Source organism: Podarcis muralis, chromosome 7 (assembly GCF_964188315.1).
Source record: "Podarcis muralis chromosome 7, rPodMur119.hap1.1, whole genome shotgun sequence".
Taxonomy (NCBI): Eukaryota; Metazoa; Chordata; class Lepidosauria; order Squamata; family Lacertidae; genus Podarcis; species Podarcis muralis.
Window position 1 is genome coordinate 15,753,216 of NC_135661.1, and position 18,599 is coordinate 15,771,814.

The 18,599-nt window shown below is 46.8% G+C and overlaps 1 protein-coding gene and 1 long non-coding RNA gene across 4 annotated transcripts; one reads left to right on the top strand and one right to left on the bottom strand.

Annotated features, from left to right (window-relative positions):
• Positions 1-90: 90 nt before the first annotated feature.
• On the top strand, positions 91-7,913 carry LOC114602598 (uncharacterized). Of its 2 annotated transcripts, none has more exons than XR_003707947.2 (3): positions 91-297; positions 5,265-5,361; positions 6,865-7,913. It is a non-coding gene; the product is annotated as an uncharacterized LOC114602598 (long non-coding RNA). The 2 variants fall into 2 exon arrangements; XR_003707948.2 differs by having other exon boundaries at positions 92-261.
• On the bottom strand, positions 3,793-16,818 carry SLC45A1 (solute carrier family 45 member 1). 2 transcript variants are annotated; one of them, XM_028741007.2, is made up of 9 exons: positions 16,768-16,818; positions 12,540-12,948; positions 11,345-11,437; positions 10,213-10,437; positions 8,321-9,060; positions 7,568-7,721; positions 6,251-6,427; positions 4,452-4,657; positions 3,793-4,227 (listed from the first exon to the last, which is right to left on the bottom strand). In XM_028741007.2, exons 2-9 carry the CDS (start codon positions 12,934-12,936, stop codon positions 3,961-3,963), a joined length of 2,259 nt encoding a protein of 752 aa, XP_028596840.2. In that variant the 5' UTR covers positions 12,937-12,948; positions 16,768-16,818; the 3' UTR covers positions 3,793-3,960. The 2 variants fall into 2 exon arrangements, with proteins under 2 accessions (XP_028596840.2, XP_028596839.2); XM_028741006.2 differs by having other exon boundaries at positions 3,794-4,227; positions 16,705-16,818.
• Between the last annotated feature and the right edge of the window lie 1,781 nt (positions 16,819-18,599).

Below are 18,599 nucleotides of genomic sequence, written 5' to 3' on the forward strand. Positions count from 1 at the left end.
ACGCGGGGCTCTCCGAACTCAAGCCAATCAATGGGCGCGGATGACATCGCACGGGAGGAATTTTATTGGCCGACAAGAAAAGTTGGGGCGGGGAAATGAGGATGCCAGCTGTTGGTTGGTTCTGCGTTTAGACCGGTTAGCTTTGGACTCCAACCCCAATTAGTTAACAGTGAGGAATTATGGGGATTGTAGGCAAGAACATCTGGAGCTCACCAGGCTATCGCTGAGCTAAGGAGATGCCCACACAGTGCCTACTCAGAGGTAAGCATCATTGAGACCAGCGGAGCTTACTCATAGGTAAGTATGTGTAATATACACTGTGTAGCATTGCAGCCTCAGCTATCCTTTAAAATTAATAATAATAATAATAATAATAATAATAAATCACAGAAATGTAGAGCTGGAAGAGACCACGAGGGTCATCTAGTCCAGCTCCCTGCAATGCAGGAATCGAACTGACAACCCAGAGATTAAGAGTCCATATTCTACCGACTGAGCTATGTAGCAATCTCCTTTCAGCGGATATGTACCGTACATGCTGCTTATATCTAAAAAAATTCCTTCCAGAAGCACCTTAGAGACCAACTAAGTTTGCTCTTGCTATGAGCTTTCGTGTGCATGCACACTTCTTCAGATACACAGAAGTCACCAGACCTTTATATATAGTGAGAGGGTGGGGAGGGGTACTACTCAGAAGGGTGGTGGGAACGGGTGATTGGCTGATAGGTGTGGTAAACCTGTTGACGGACTGTTAACGACTGCAATTGGTCCCACAGGAAAAAGCAAGGGGTGAGATGGTTAAAAATAGCTTTATCATGTATAATTTTTTTATTTTGTTTTGGCTACGGCAGACCAGCATGGCTACCTACCTGTAACTACTGCTTATATCTATTTATTCTTAATTATGCAAGTGCATATTGATAATTTTATTTTTAAAGTGTGTGGTGATTTAATTGTATCCGCCTGCCACCTTCCAAGGGAGCTCTTCCTGCTATCAAAGAGTTCTCGGCGTCAGAAAATTCTTCCTAATGTTTAGTCGGAATCTCCTTTCTTGCAACATGAATCCCATCTGCTGTATGGAGATAATAATAGACACCCCTACCTTCCAGGGCTGCTGTAAAGACTGCATGCATGTGAAATGTTTAGAATGATGTGCTAGGCATGTACTGTTACCCTTATTACAAGTGAAGGGACGCAGGTGGCGCTGTGGTCTAAACCACTGAGCCTAGGGCTTGCTGATCGGAAGGTCGAAGGTTCGAATCCCCGCGACGGGGTGAGCTCCCGTTGCTCGGTCCCAGCTCCTGCCAACATAGCACATCAAAGTGCAAGTAGATAAATAGGTACCGTTCTGGCAGGAAGGTAAACGGCATTTCCATGCACTGCTCTGGTTTCGCCAGAAGCGGCTTAGTCATGCTGGCCACATGACCCCGAAAAACTGTCTGTGGACAAACGTCGGCTCCCTTGGCCAGTAAAGCGGGATGAGCGCCAAAACCCCAGTCGTTCACGACTGGACTTAACTGTAAGGGGTCCTTTACCTTTACCTTTATTACAAGTGAGAACCCACAACAAAATAATTACTTGACTGCTCCATAAAAACACTAAAATGTTGTAGTGTGGAGTGTGCCAACCAGCTAGCCATTCCTTCTCCAGGATATTCCATGACAACCACAACTTTTCATCTTTTTCTTTCCCAAGAAGCACCCTAGTCCTCGTTGTGCTGTTCCCTGCCCTGTGCCGCAATAGTGCTTTTCCCCTAAAAAATTTTTGTTGGATCTTCAGGACTCCCTTGAGTATGCTGACAGCCTCCTTGCTTCTGAGTGGACCATTTCATTCACCAACAGTTCACTAGAGGAAGCTGTTATGTGTTTATTGCTTTTTTAATATTAATATTAATATTAATATTGATATTGTTGTGGCATTTATTGGATTCGACGCTGAGCTCTCTCCCCCCCCCCCCATGGCTAATGCTTTTTAAAGTTATTTAGCTCCCCTGTGGATTTCTGTAAACTGCTTTGAGCACTGCTGTGATGCTCCAGCAGATCACTTCCAGAGGCATATGGCTTTTGGGAAGGAAGGTTCCTTACCCCTGGGCTGCTTGTTTGAAATGACGGGTTACATTTTTCAAACAAACAAACCAGCCTACTAACTGAGAAAACTGCAGGAGTAAAGTGGCGAAATCTGAAGCGGTATACAGTATACTTGCATTCAGTGTCTGATTTACGTATAAGCTAAACAAGCTATAGCTTAGGGCCCCACTCTCTTGGCCCCCCCCCAAAATGTAAAGAAAACAAACCCTGGATGTTCGTTTCCAAAATACAGTGGTACCTCGGATTACAGACGCTTCAGGTTACAGACTCCACTTACCCAGAAATAGTACCTCGGGTTAAGAACTTTGCTTCAGGATGAGAACAGGAATCATGCAGCAGCGGCGTGGCAGCAGCAGGAGGCCCCATTAGCTAAAGTGGTACTTCAGGTTAAGAACAGTTTCAGGTTAAGAATGGGCCTCCGGAACGAATTAAGTTCTTAACCCAAGGTACCACTGTATAAGATAAAAAACAAATAAAATAAAACCTATATACAGCAACAGTGTTTTGTGTTGTATAGGCTTCTATGATGTAAGTAATGGACCCCGCCTGCTAGCCTGTTCCCTAAAATATCACTGGTTTGCTCATTTCTATATATAGGGTGCTTACATTCTGCATAGACTCTTTGCATGGCAACATGTGCAAATGGCTTTAGACACCTATTAGGTCCATAAATTACCATATAGCATATATTCAACACAAAAAAACAGTGACAATTTGTTGTTGACAAAGGACAGCTGGACATATAAAGGGCCCCCATTACCTTCAGTAGCTTAGGGCCTCATCAAACCTAAATCCGGCCCTGCCTGCATTCAGTTATCCCTGTTTACATGTGAGAACAGAACCATGCATGTGCGGAAAAGGTGGAGTAGGGGCAACTTTGTCCAACGACATTCGTCATTGTGTCTGACTGTTGTGAATGAAATTTAGCTGGTGACAAGCTGGTATGTTGATCAAAAAGCCACATTTCCATAACACAACAGGACCTTCCTTCCAGTGGGAAAGGAACATCAGAACACAGGACAGAGGCGCTAGCTAGCATTACAACTGTGAAAACCAAGACAACACAGCCCATGTCTGAATGTGCCTGGTGTTGCCGCATTATTGCTGCCTGGAGCCATAGTGCAACAAAATCAGGACGGCCTGGGATGTTTGTGATATGAAGAGTCCCAGGATTTCAGCAGGAAGTGAAAGGAAATGCCCAGATTGGAAATGAAGCAATATGCCCGTCCTGAAACGTTTGCACATGCAAATGGTATTGAAAGCAGGTTTGCTCAGGTATAATCATGAGCACAAATCTCAGGTAGCACAATGGGTCAGTGTGCCTAGCTGTTAAGCAGAAGGTTGGTGGTTCAAGCCCACTCAGGGATGGCTGTGGGCAGGATTCGTGCGTTGCTGGGGGTTGGACTGGATGACCCTCGGGAGTCCCTTCCAATTCTACAATTGAATACAGAATAAGAAAGATGCCTGGAGGGAGCTGCTCCCTTTTGGTTAATAATTTCTTCACCCCACACTTTCCAACCTACAAAAAAGCTCCCTTAACTTCAGTGGATTTGTCGAGTACTTGAACCCTCTCACATGCTTGATTCCCTCTCACAGAGCATTGGCAACCTAGGAGCATCCTTGGACTTCAACCCTAGACCTATTTACTTGGGAATGAACCCCACTGAACTCAGCAGGACTTGCTTCTAAGTAGACATGAGCAGGATTGCATTTCTGAGGTTGCCACTCTTCTCCTTCACTTAAAGACATCAAAAGGAGTCATGTGTGGTTTGTGTGTGGTTTTTGTTTATTAAGGGCACAGCTCCGTGGTCCCCCCCCCTCCACTGTCTCTCGCACAGCACCGCGGCGCGGGATCCCCCTCCCTGCGCCAGCTTCACACGCTCAGAATCAGCGGCTGTTGCTCCTCGGCCATTTCCTCGCCTGGCGAGATCTCGTAGACGACGCAGAGGGACGAATACAGGCAGCCGACAAAGGAGACCACGCTGGAAAAGTACATCACCCCGTTGGCGCTGCCCACGGCAGCTGTCAAAGGCCCCATCACTATGGAGACGAGGATCTGCGCCAGGAAATACTGGCAGCTCAGGAGGGAAATGTCCACCCCCATGCCTCTTTTGGTGCCGTCTTCATTCGATCCCGCGAACTGTTCAGGGGACAGGGGGAAAAGCCTCTGGTTGGAAAACGGTTTCTGGCACCCCTTGGGAGTGGTGGGACGGAAGGCAGGGAGGACAGCCATTTTGGAGGGCTGCAGGTGCCCCTTCCTTCCTCTACGTCCCTCGACCCACAGTGCCAAGTATATTTTTGATACCCGTGAGATGGAAACCCCCCCCAAGCGATACATTGGGGGCCGCCAAACCCGGGGCTCACCTTTTTACTCTGGTAGTAGTCACACAGCAGCGAGTACGGAAGCGTGCAGAGTGTCGAAAACAAAATCCCGTAAGTGACGCACAGCGATAAAATGACGTAGACGTTCCGCGACAGCGTCGCCAGTCCTGTGCCAAGCCCGAAGGCGAGGTAGGCTATAAAATACAGTGTGCGGATGCTGAAATATTCCTCCAGTTTTTCCAGGGAGGCTGTGGAATGAAAAGGAAGGATGTTGACTATTCTCTCGAGCAGATCCGGTGCATATTGCTGTGGCCTGAGGGGAAACTCAGGTGAGTGTATTTTAGTGTTCTGTTGGAAGCCGCCCAGAGTGGCTGGGGAAACCCAGCCAGATGGGCGGGGTATAAATAATAAATTATTCCTTCCAGTAGCACCTTAAAGACCAACTAAGTTAGTTCTTGGTATGAGCTTTCGTGTGCATGCACACTTCTTCAGATACACACACTTGCATGCACACGAAAGCTCATACCAAGAACTAACTTAGTTGGTCTTTAAGGTGCTACTGGAAGGAATTTTTTTTTTGTTTTGACTATGGCAGACCAACACGGCTACCTATCTGTAACTAATAAATTATTATTATTATTATTATTATTATTATTATTATTATTATTATTATTAAACTTCAACACCCTCAGCCAGTAATACTAACGTTCAGTAATGATGGGAGTTGTTGGCCAGCAATATCCAAAGTCACCTCGCCTTTAAACATTCATCTGTTTTGGCCCTTCCTCTACAGTGCTCTCAAGACAGAGGTTGGATGGTCACCTGTCATATATGATAGAGATTCTTCCATTGCAGGGCCTACGTGATCCTCTGGGTCCCTTCCAACTCTACAACCCTACGATTCAAAACTGCTGCTATTTACATGTGTGTTGGACTGCAGCCTGCCATAACAGTGAGTGGGGAATACACATGTTGCTTTCAAACATGGGGTGATGGGAGCTGGAGCCCAGCAACATCTGGGGGGCCACAGTTCCCCCAGCCCTGCCATTGTGTGGAACTCCCTGTCTATTGACAGAAGCGGAGAGTGGCGAAGCTGGGCTTGCAGCAGCAGGGCAGAGAGAGAGAGAGAGAGAGAGAGAGAGGGTGGCAGGGTGGCGTGGGCAAGCTGCAAAGGTTTGGCAAGAAGAAAGGGGGATGCTTGCAGAATACTCTTCCCAGGAAGGCACGCCTGGGGCCATCTTTCATTCTAGGCTCAGCGGAGTGTCTTTGGCAAGGAGTAAGGGGGGGGGAGGGACGCGGGTGGCACTGTGGGTTAAACTACAGAGCCTAGGACTTGCCGATCAGAAGGTTGGCGGTTCGAATCCCCGCGACAGGGTGAGCTCCCGTTGCTCGGTCCCTGCTCCTGCCAACCTAGCAGTTCGAAAGCACATCAAAGTGCAAGTAGATAAATAGGTACCGCTCTGGCAGGAAGGTAAACAGCGTTTCCGTGAGCTGCTCTGGTTCACCAGAAGCGGCTTAGTCATGCTGGCCACATGACCCGGAAGCTGTACGCCGGCTCCCTCGGCCAATAAAGCGAGATGAGCGCCACAACCCCAGAGTCGGCCATGACTGGACCTAATGGTCTGGGATCCCTTTACCTTAAGGGGAGGGGGGCTGTGGGCAGGGGGTTCAGGGGTGGGTGGGAAGAGCAAACTGAGTAGGAGCATCAGCCCCGTGTGTTTATACATTCACATACATGAATGTGCGCAGATGTTACGCAAAGCCACGGCGATGTCCAGAACCAGACAGCATGTGCCCTGCAAAAAAACTGCTCCATGGCGAAGGCCGGAGAGGTTTTGTACCTGAATAGAAGGCGGCGCTGAACGCATAGATACACATGCCCCAGCAGCCCATGGTGACTCCAGCGTTGTACTTCTGATACTCTGCAGAATCGTGAGGGGCTTTGGGGTCCCCTTGGAAGACCACCTCCCCCATGAAGTCGGTATAGAACAAGAGCATCCCTTCAAAGGAGAGCCAGCCTGGGGGAGGAATCGGAAGGCAGTGAGGGAGGCGCCACAGTTTGGAAGGCGAGAAAATCAAGCGGCGGTTATGCAAGGCAGCCTGTTTCCAAGGACGTGGCAACCCTGGGGCTATATAGAGAAGCAATGATTTGTATAATTTTTTAAAAAATTGATTGAGTAACCCTTGCAGAAAAACAGCCTCTGCTGCATGGGGCTATTTGACACCTACCCTGAAGTTTTTCTGATGGCACCACTGCCATTTAACTTGCAGTCTCACCCATTCCACAATGCCGGCACTGTTGTTGACATTTGCTAATTGATAATAGAGCCTCTACTATGAATTAGGTACCAGGTTGCATCCCTAAGGTTCTCCCCACTAGTTCGAAATTGCAAAGCCAAAAAGGCTGTAGATTCTTTTAACCCTCAGCTTTTTCGTGTGTTCCTCTCTCTTCCAGGCTATCTGGGAAATGGCTTTTCCAGGACAATCAAGACAGCATGCTTAAACTAAAACAGCCAGTGTCATGCGTCCAACAAATAACTGTGAAAGTGGCAAATAATAATTTTATTATTTATTAAATAATAAATAAAAATCAACAAAAGGGGAAACTCAGCTCAGTACACATTTGAAGATGGATCTGCCAAATTTTCACTTTCTTAAATAACATGCGAGCCATAACACAACTATCCTTCAAAATTCGTACTTATCCACATTGTGCATTGCAGTTCTCACAACAATATATACAGACATGCACATATTATGGGAAAGTGTGCATTTAAAGCTGTGTCCATTTTTTTAAATGATTACTTAAATGCAAATAGCTGCAAAAATTGGAGAACTGAATTTAAGATCGGAAAAAAAAATAAGGAACTGAGAGAATCAAAATGGACAGAGCCTCCCATCCCTGTGCTGACAGTTTCAGGTGCCCAGAAAATGTATTTTGTCCACTACGGGTAATAGATTTAAAAACACAGACAGACAGACACATTTTATCCAGTAGATCTGTTTGGCAGCAGTCAGCCAAAATGGGGGCCTCATCTTGGGCAAACGTTGAAGACCAGCAAGTGGTCCTGCAAAACCACTGCTTTGGAGGCATTGTGAAGTCTTGGGACCAGAAATGTGCAAATATAGCCAAAAGCAGGAGCAACTCACAGGTTTACCTAGGAAGTGATTGATGCAGAGGTTCCGCAAGGGTTTGGGCATCCGGCAGATGGTCAAGCAAAGGAGCTTCATTGAAAGTGGCTGTTCAGACAGTTCGCTCGATCCGTTCAATTCGCTCTCGTACTTGACCCCGTTCAGCAAAATGTTTGCTACCTGCACCGCAAAGAAGATGCCCTGATCGGCATTCAAGAACGTACAAGCAACATGGAACAGGAGCTGAGCAGGAAGAGCAAAACATCTCTGGCATAGCTCCGGAGTAAGATATTCCTCCTCGTCTGCTCATCTTTTTTCCAGACTTGATTTACAGTGATGTTTCCCCAGTAAAATGCACTTGTGCCCCCAGTGTGTCTGCGTGGAAAGTGCTGTTGAGCTTCTCAGGGATACTGTACCCTTAATTAGAAACTTCCTCCACCCATCTTTGGCTTTCAGTGGCTTTCTGTGCAGTTCAGCCCAGCCCAGTTAACTGATGAATTGCCCCTTTATTACTGCATAATTAAGTAAGTTCCTGTTCCCCACAAGGACAAACATTTCATTGCAGGTTCCCTCTCGAGAACAAGAATAATGGAGGAAATCAGTGGTCAAAGCCCCACCCTATGGAGCAGGATTTAACTTATTAAGGATAAGAGAGGAGGTTGATTAAACAGCTGAACCAATCTGGAAACCATTATAATCAGCAAGAAGGAAGCTTCTAACTCAACTTGCAGGGGCCTTTTGCTGAACTTGACTACTAAATAACCATTTTCACCACTCACCTGTTGGCTGAAGGTTACATTCCTTCTCCTACTGCTTTCGGGGAGATTCCCTGTGATAATATCCGGGATGGCTAAAGTCTGCGGTCTTTTCAGGATTCCCGACGACCGTGGTTTTATCGCGTCCAGGGAACCCACCCTCAGGCAGTCTCCCTCTGGCCCAAGCACCCCGACATTCTCTCCTGCTTCCAAGGCGGCACTTTCGTGGCAGTGGAATCCTTCAGGGGCCCTAGGGAGGCTGACGCTTATGCCCTGCCGGGGCAAGCTAGCCGGGATACTCAAGTAGCCATCGTGCCCTGCCGTGAAGCAGTCGATGAGCACGCTGTCGATATTTGAGGTCCCGAAAGATGAGGCGAACTCGCTCAGCCCCGTCAAGGAGTTGTCCCGGCTGATGAGGCTGCCGTACTTGGGCGTGAGCGGGCTGAGTGGGGAAATGGGGCTCGTGAAACTGGCGTACAAACGGACGGGGTTCTGGGCCGTGAGGTTTTCGTTCCCGCAGTCCTCGAAGAGAAGGGGCGGCGAAGGAGGAAGAGGGAAGTTGGGGCTCTTCATCACCTTCTTCAGCTTGCTGAAAGACTGCAAGGGCCTTTCGGGAATACTGACCAAAGTCAAGGCAGTCGCTAGCGTCAGCGTGATTGAGGTAAAAATGTAAATGACCCGGAGCTGGCCCCCTGCCGCCCTGCCAAAGCCAGTCTGGTCCCAGTTGATTCCTCCCACAACGTAGCCAAAGCCACCTCCGAGACCTGCCAAGAGGGGAGAGGAACAAAGTTGAAATCGCCTCTCACAGGCACTTATGAAGCTGCCTTATAACAGTTTAGGCCATTGGTCCATTTAGCTCAGTATGGCCTACACTGTCAGGCAGCAGCTCTCCAGGCTTTTAAACAGGGGGTGGACTGGATGACCTGTTGGGTCACTTCCAGTGCTACCATTCCATGATTCTAGAGTTCTCTCACAGCCCTAGCTGGAGATGCATATGGAGAGGCAGCGTGGTTTAGTGGTTAGTGTGTCGGACTAGAATCTGGAGACTGGGCTGTGCAGTCTCCTTCACAGGGTTGTTGTCAGGATAATATGGATGGGGGAGAACTATAGATACCACCTTTAGATCCTTGGAGGAGAGGTGGGGTATAAATGTAATACATAAATGCCCAGAGACTTAAGAGGCTGAGCTACGATGAATCATAAAATTGCCCAGCTCAAGTCTCACTCCTGCCTAGATGAATATGCCTAGATGTCCTTAGACCCACATTTTCTCCCTCTTAGCTTTATCTGCCCATCTGATAATGCATAATAATGCAGACCTATCTTTCAGTGTTGCTGTAAGCAGTGCTTTTTTTCTTTTCTGGGGGTACGCATACCCCTAAACATTTTGAGAAGCTAAGTCTGGCCTCATTGTGGGGCAGTATTTCAATATGAGTAGGAAAATGAGAGTACCCCTAAACATTTGTTTAGAAAAAAAGCACTGGCTATAAGGATTATTTAAATGCTCAAGGCAGCAAAAATGGTTCTGTACACACGCAACCACCCTGTGAGGTAGGCTCAGCTCAGAGATACCAGCAGACCCATGGGTACCAAGTGATTTTCACGGTTAAGTGTGGATTTGAACCCAGATCTCCCATACGCCATACTGGCTCACACTTTACAGCAAAATAATATGTGTTATGTCATCAGAACACTCTAACATCACCAACTACGTTTAAGAGCTTGTCCTCCAGTTTGCTTTTTCCTCCTCCCTCCCATTCTCTTTTTCCTTGCTTGCTGTGACATTTCAGTTTGTGAACCCGAGGGGCAGAACCATCTCAGCAGCTGCTCTGGGCATCTTTTCAGGTAGAGGGCCAGGTCTAAATGCTGAAAATAAAGGCCCAGCACTGCCATTGCCGATATGCCAAAAACCTCACCAGCTAGCAGCGCATGCATGTTGAGTCCTCGGTCCTGATCCGACGGGCTGCACACGTCCATCATGTAGGCATGGCTGGGGTTGTCCGCAGAGTCGGCAGAGAAGTCCATCAGAATGACTCCGCAGATGGTGAACGCAATTCCCCACTTGTGGTCACTCACAGTGTCGGTCAAGGACGTGCCCATATCCCTGCCATTCAGCATCAGCGAAAGGCCCAACAGTGCCCCTGAGGAGGAGGAACCAGATCAAGGCAGTCAAAAAACAGCAAAGAAGGCTCGGGTTCAAGTTGGTACTTTTTCACGAGCCAAAGATTGGTTGCGTTCCCTTCTGGGCAACTTTCCAGGGGTCACAGGGCCAGTGGAACAGTTGTAAATGTTGCCTTGGGTCTGGAAACCAAGCTTAATGAAGAACAGTTGGGGAATGTAATGGGGATGAGTTACTCGTGCGTAAACTGCCGCTTCTCTAGGCTAAATTGCCTTGTTAAACCGTTCTGACTGCACAGCCCTTCTCATCGTGGCTGCCTCAGTCGCTAGCAGAATCCGTTAGTGGGCATTTCTTAAACCTCTTCCAACATAAAAGCTGTTTGACTCCCAGTCTCCTCCTCCTCTCACTGCGCGGGAGTCTTCTGCGCAGGGAGGGCGTGGGTAGCGGAGGACCTGTGCTCTCCTCACTGATGTCCAGTGAAGAGTCCTGGAGCCCTCTCTCCGATTCCCCCATCTGCCCCTCTTTATCCCTGGTGTTGTGCTGATTTCCTTCCCCCTCTACTGAGCTGCTTCTCCCCCTGTTGCTGGGTCCTTCGCCAGCATCATCTGGGAGCCTCCCCTTCGCCTCCCGCTCCGATGTCAGTTCCCTGACAGGGAAATTGGGTCAAAAAATGCATCTACAGTGGACGCTCGGGTTGCGAACGTGATCCGTGCAGAATGCACATTTGCAACCCACAGTGTTCGCAACCCGCGTCTGCGCACGCACAGGTTGAGATTTGGTGCTTCTGCGCATGTGCAAAGCGCAATTTAGCTCTTCTGCGCATGCACGACTGCCGAAACCCAGAACGGGTTACTTCTGGGTTTCGGCGGTCCGTAACCCGAAAAAACGCAACCTGAAGCGGCTGTAACCCGAGGTATGACTGTTTTTACCAATTGCCAGGACCAAGATGAAGGGTCTCCTCCGTCCAAAAGGTGATGTGCACCTGTCGCTCCAGGCGCCCAGCAGGGGCTGCAGCAGGAAACCTGGAAGAGAGAAGAAGGGAGATGGGTCATTCCCCCATATGTGGTGGAAATGTAAAAAAAAAAAGCTAAAGGCTTTTGGGAAATGATATATAATGAAATGAAGAAAATGTTTTAATGGGTTATTCCCAAAAGACCAGAAGCTTTCCTTGCAGGTATAATAGGGACAGAAGTTCCAAAGAAGATGACTATAAACTATTTATGTACGTGAAAACAGCAGCTAGAATATTATAGGCACAGAGATGAAAAGAAGAGAAGGTTCTGACGAAGGAGGAATGGCTTCTAAAATAATATTTTATTATTATTATTTTTTATTATTTATACTCCGCCCATCTGGCTGGTTTTCCCCAGCCACTCTGGGTGGCTTCCAACAAAAGATTAGAATACAATAATTCATCAAATATTAAAAACTTCCCTAAACAGGGCTACCTTCAGATGCAGAAATGGCAAAGCTGACAGCAAAATTTAAAGATAAAAATGACAAACTTTTCACAGAAGAATGGAGCCCTTTTGGGAACGATTAAAAAAACAAAAACCCACCATAGTCAAATGAAATCATCAGCAGGCTTCGAGATAAAACCAACGGAAGGAAAATGCTAAGATAACAGTAAATGGAGAAACTTTTAGTAATAGATACAGTAGAAAATGTTTCAGTTGGAAACACTGTGGAGGGGGGGGTTATGAAACAATGTAATTATTGGATATGGAGTTTATTGTGAAAATGTTTGAAAATTTCAATGAAAAATTGTATTGCAAAAAAAAAAAAAAAAAAAGAGTTGAAAAAAAGAGTGTCATTCAGCACATTCTGACCAGGGAGAGGAAGACAGAGGTCTCAGATAAAGGCCAATCTGTGTTGGGCTGTACCAGTTCAGCCTGTGACTGGGGACCAGCAGGAGGGGATTGCCCTTAGGAACATCGCAAGTCCATGCAACCAAGCCCTGCTCAGAGCAGACCCATCAGAATGAATTGCACTGAGCTAGCTGCCCCCGTTGACTTCAATGGGACTAGTGCTGGACGCAACCCAGCCACAGTTCGCTTTGCCAAGTCCCACCAGTTCCCAGAGCAGTTAAGATCACTTCCTGAGGATCGGGGCCCCAGCACTCACCCAATATTGGGCTGATGAACCAGACCATTCCGTACAGCTGATCCGGCAAGCCCATCTGGAGCAAGACAGGCGTCACATAGGCGGTCTCCATGGCGTAGCTGAACTCGATCCCGAAGAGAATGCACCCGTTGAACAACAGTTCCCAGAAGGACCTCTGCGGGTGGATCTCGCCAAAGCGGACCTGGTCGATGGGGCAAGGGGTGTTGGGCGGCGGGGGAGGCGAAGGCCGGATGTGTTTCCTCCTCTTTGGGTGCCGCTTGAAGTTGTTGGCCCGGTGGCTGATGTGGCGGGTGACAGATCCTGCATACCCAGCCACCTGGGACCTCCACAGTTCCTGAGACGACAACGTGGGGAAAAGGGCATCACTAGAAGGGCTCGCCGTGGTGGGAGGAATCATCGTGGATTTTGCCTGCGAAGAAAAGCCAGCGCTTTAACTTTACTTATTATTGGCAACATTTTCCAGCTGCCCTAAATCAGACAGGCTTGCAATACGGAGTGGTAGTTTCAGCTGCCTTCCTGCAGAGCAAGGGGTTGGACTAGATGACAATTGGGGATCCATCCCAAGTCTACAGGTGGGGTTTGGGGTTTTTTTGATTTTGTTTTGGGCGGGGGTATTCTGCAACGTGGCATCGGTCGCATCCAAACCATACTTTTAAAGCACGTTGGGTCACATTCAACAAAACAGCTGCGCTAGCTTTGAGCCAGCACAGTGAGTTCCACTAGTGCCAAGTTACCCAAACTTGGGTCTCCAGCTGGTTTTGGACTACAGTTCCCATAATCCTGTGGGAATGTTGAGGTTAGGAGAGGATATATTGATTAGTACAGTGGTACCTCGGGTTAAGAAGTTAATTCGTTCTGGAGTTCTGTTCTTAACCTGAAGCACCACTTTAGCTAATGGGGCCTCCTGCTGCCGCTGTGCCGCCGCTGCACGAATTCTGTTCTTATCCTGAAGCAAAGTTCTTAACCCAAGGTAATATTTCTGGGTTGGGGATTCTGTAACCTGAAGCGTATGTAACCTGAAGCGTATGTAACCTGAAGCGTATGTAACCTGAGGTACCACTGTATTATTATTCTTCCTCACTCACACTAGTGAGCTAGTAGCAGGGCACATTCCCTTGTACATAGCAGGAAGCTAGTTGATAGATCCATTAGAACCTTTTGAGTTAAGCAATCCAGTCTGGCTTGTCCAGATTGGATTGTTCCTGGTAAATTCCCTCTGTTCCCTCTTTAAAAAAAATATGGCACAACAGTCTTCTTTTATAAAGTACAGTGGTACCTCGGGTTACAGACGCTTCAGGTTACAGATGCTTCAGGTTACAGACTCCGCTAACCCAGAAGAGGAGGAGGAGGAGGAGGAGTTTGGATTTGATATCCCGCCTTTCACTCCCTTTAAGGAGTCTCAAAGCGGCTAACATTCTCCTTTCCCTTCCTCCCCCACAACAAACACTCTGTGAGGTGAGTGGGGCTGAGAGACTTCAAAGAAGTGTGACTGAAACCAGAAGCCTTTCTCTTGGGTATGGTGGGCCAAATGGTGCCAAGGAAGGATAAGACATTTTTTTCGTACGCCACAACAGCAGCAAGAATTCTTCTAGCAAAGTATTGGAAGACACAAGAACTACCCACGTTGGAAGAATGGCAGACGAAGGTGATTGACTACATGGGACTGGCAGAGATGACTGGCAGAATTCGAGACCGGGGGAAGGAGGCGGTGGAAGAAGATTGGAACAAATTTAAAGCATATCTTTAAAATTGTTGTAATTTGGATGAAAACTAGGGGTCAGGGAGATAAGAGATAAAGAACTACAGTTGTTATTAATAAGTTAAGGAAGTTAAATTTATGAAATGAGTAAAACACATTTATGACTAAAGGGTTGCTGGAAAAATTTGAAATAAGGATGCAGGAAAGGGGTGGTATGGGGAGGTCCATTTTATGTTTGTTTATATTTTTGTTGTGTTTTGTTTTTTCTATTTATGGAAAACTAATAAAAAATTTTTTAAAAAAAAACAAAGAAGTGTGACTGGCCCAAGGTCACCCAGCAGCTGCATGTGGAGGAGCGGAGACGCGAACCCGGTTCCCCAGATTACGAGACTAGCGCTCTTAACCACTACACCACACTGGCTCTCTCACAATAGTAATAGTACCTCAGGTTAAGAACTATACCTCAGGATGAGAACAGAAATCGTGCGCTGGCGGCAGCGGGAGGCCCCATTAGCTAAAGTGGTACCTCAGGTTAAGAACAGTTTCAGGTTAAGAACGGACCTCCAGAAAGAATTAAGTTCTTAACCTGAGGTACGACTGTAATGATAAGGTTTACTTACATTCAGTTCACAGTAGGGTCCTGAAGGCAGGCTTTAGCTTTTAGTTACAGAGAAAGGTGTGGGTTCATCCTCTTGTGAGGGATGAGCCCATGTGCTGCTGACTGAGAGCCACACACAGCAAAAGAGCATATCAAGAGAGAAGGGCGGAAAAGGGAAGATGGCTGCATGACCAGCCCTTTTATGGGGTCTCCCAGGGTCACGCCCATCTACCTGGTCACACACTCAGGGGGAGAGGATACTCCAGACCAGGTGTGACAGGAAGTCCTCCTGGCTGGAGCAACACTCCCCTGTGTGTACACTCTGGGAAAACAGGAAATGTTGTATTTGGCTGCTTTTGTGGTGTTACATCCCACACATCCCTGACTACAGGTGCTGCTAGCTAGGGATGATGGGGATTGTAGTCCAAAAAGAAATGGCGACACAAGTTGGGGAAACCCTGCTCCGCTGCAATGGAGCTTTCTCCCGCTCTCCTTTGCCTGTATGTCCCCCCACATCCCTGCCCTAATTCAGTTCTGTGGGGTCAGGAGAACCCCCCAAAGCAGAACTCAGGGGGAGTAGAGGGGGAAATGCTTGCACTGACAGAGTGCTGTTGAATTCTGCCCATTGCTTCTGCCAAGGAATTCTGGGAGCTGTTGGGAGCGGTAAACTGGATCCCCCAGAATCCTTTGGGGGAAGCCAAGCACTCAAGTGTATGGTGCAGATGTGGCCTAAGAAGCAACAATCGTGCACTGGTGGTGGCTTTTCTACCGGTTCGCCCACACATCATTAAACTTTGTTTGTCGTTCTGCAATGCTTCCCCCATAGTTTTATGACATAACTTCATCAAATGATTCTGGGGCTGTGTGCAAAAAGTGTGAATGGAATTAATTCACAGAGATACAACCGCATGTCGTCAGGTAAGCATGATAAAATGCACAACACCTTTTTATCAAGCCCTTCCCCCAAATACCTCAAGGCAGCTTCTGTTTTATGCTCACAACAGCCCTGTGAGGTAGGTCAGTCTGAGAGATAAGTTACTGGCCCCAAGTCACCCAGTGGCTGAGTGGGAATTTGACCCTGGGTCTTCCCAGTCCTAGTCTCATAAACTCATCATTATACTCCACTTCATATGCTAAGTCTCTCCTCTTTACAAAACATTACTTTGAATAAATTCTTAACGGTAAAATATATACTGTAATAATAATAATAATTGCACTCTTAACATTCATCAATTTGTTATCCCAACACCTTTTCACTCATTGATTAGAAGACTGGAAAATGGGCAGATTTGCTGGGCAACCAGCTAGAATACAGCCCATATATTTCTCTTTCTTATTTTTTTCCTCATAACTCTGCAACCAAAGGGACTAGAAACTTAACAAAAATAAAACTGAAAATTCATCTTCACTGATATATCTGGGACCAAAAGGACTAGAAACTTAACGGGGGGGGGGGGAGTAAACCTGAAAATTAATTTTTCCTTCTATCTCCGGATCCAAAAGAGTAGAAACTTTTTTTTTTAAAAAAAGCTTAAGATTCACGAAAAGAACCCTGAGTATAAATATGTAGTCTAGAGACACCCTCATAGGCTAAGGCTCAGTCTAGTGGATTATTCTAATCTGGGGGATAAAACCCTCAGTCACGGCCGTTCTCTCTCTGTGAAGGCAAAAGTCCACAGCACACCTTAAAATTCCACCACATTTCCCTCTCTTAACCACCATCATTCAAACACCCCCTCCCTCCCTCCCTCTTGGAGCTAAAACAGGCAGGTAAGGCGGAGCCCACCCCATATGCTTTAGCAAGGAGGGCCTGGTCTCAAAGATCTTAGGAAGCAGGCTGGCAATGATTCAGTAGGAAATGGATTTACCTGTATTAGGATAGATGGTGGAGCATCCTTCCAATAATAATAATAATTAAAAATAATATTTACAATAATGCCTGCAATTTTCCCCGGGATCCTTGGATTGACGGCGGCAGGCTCTCTCTCTCTCTCTCTCTCTCTCTCTCTCTCCTCCCGCCCCCCTGCACTAGGATCCTGCGTTTCTGGCTGGGGAGGAGGCTGGGTGATGTCACTGTGTCTCCTGCCCTGCCTTTCCCCCAGCCCTGCAGAAACGCATCCGCCTTCTCTCCACCTCGTCCACCCCGTGCCTTAAAGAGGCAGGAGCCAGGGATGCGATTCAGCATCCTGCTGCACTGGTACCCAACGGCGGAGGGCAGGAAATGGATTGGTTGAAAGACCGGAGGGGAGGCGCGCGCGCGCGCACACACACACACGGAAAAGTCTCTGCTGAGGGAGGATCCAGATTCAGGTATGCTTTGGAGAGCACGGAAGGTGTTTGCTGAAAACTGGGTACCGAGGCAATCGCTGGATTGTATCCCTACAAAACCCTTTTTCTAAATAAAGAAGAGGAAAGTTTGGATTCTGTTGACTCCAGAATCAGTGCCGGATTTACGTATAAGCTAAACAAGCTATAGCTTAGGGCCCCATTCTCTTGGGGGCCCCCCAAAAAAAATTAAAGGAAAAAAACAAACCTAGAGGTACATTTCCAAAATATAAGATTAAAAAAAAAAACCTACATACAGCAACACATACAGTGTTGTGTAGACTCTTGAGAGTCCCATGGACTGCAAGGAGATCAAACTTATCCATTCTTAGGGAAATCAGCCCTGAGTGCTCACTGGAAGGACAGATCCTGAAGCTGAGGCTCCAATGCTTTCGCCACCCCATGAGAAGAGAAGACTCCCTGGAAAAGACCCTGATGTTGGGAAAGATGGAGGGTACAAGGAGAAGGGGATGACGACAGAGGACGAGATGGTTGGACAGTGTTCTCGAAGCTACGAAGAGTCGGACACGACTAAACGACTAAACAACAAGCCTCCTTTGTTTTTAATATAACTTTATTAATTTAAAATAAATACATTTATGAAAAACAGATGTACATACAAGTAAACAAACATACAATCAAACAAACTAATAACAGAAAATTCAAACAAACCACCACACTAAGATATAAGAAGATTAATATAATACAGTGAGATTAATTGGAAGTCAGTTTTAAATTTCTTCTCTATAAATTTTATAATTGTGTTCAATACCAGGAGTATATATGATGATGATTATAGTTATAATTATACAACAAGGCTCCTATGATGTAAGTAATGGGCCCTGCCTGCTAGCCTGCTCCCTAAAATATCACTATTAATATACTTCTTAATTGTATTTCAGTTCAACAATTACTTTGATAAAATACATATTTTGTTACGTGTAAATGGCTTTACATACCTATTAGGTCCAAAAATCACCATATAGCATATATTCAACACAAAAAAACAGCAACAATTTGTTGTTGGCAAAAGATAGCTGGACATATAAAGGGACCCATTACCTTCAGTAGCTTAGGGCCTCATCAAACCTAAATCCAGGCCTGTCCAGAATGATGACGAGGAAGAGCTGTAGCCCAGTGGCAGAGCATCATCCGAAGGTCCCAGGTTCAATCCCCTTCTGGCATCTTCAGGTAAGCCTAGGAGAGGCCCCTGCCTGAAATCCTGGGCAGTTGCTGCCAAGTCCATGTTGGCAATACTGAGCTAGATGAATCAATGGTCTGACTCAGTGTGATGCAGCTTCCTGTATTCCTATTATACAGCCCCCCATCCATATGGGGGCTGCCTCATCCTGAAAAGTTTTACCAGGTGACTCGGAATGTATGCTCCTTTTCCATAACAAACTGTGCCAAAAAAGAGTCTCACAAATATTTTTTTAAA

What these genes read in the sequence shown, in the direction of transcription:
- SLC45A1 (XM_028741007.2), bottom strand. Translation starts at nt 12,936, where the DNA reads ATGATTCCTCCCACCACGGCGAGCCCTTCTAGTGATGCCCTTTTCCCC. An exon ending in GTTCATCAGCCCAATATTGG is followed by an intron (nt 11,438 to 12,539) that starts GTGAGTGCTGGG and finishes TCTCTCTTCCAG; the next exon opens with GTTTCCTGCTGCAGCCCCTG. An exon ending in CATGCATGCGCTGCTAGCTG is followed by an intron (nt 9,061 to 10,212) that starts GTGAGGTTTTTG and finishes CCCTCTTGGCAG; the next exon opens with GTCTCGGAGGTGGCTTTGGC.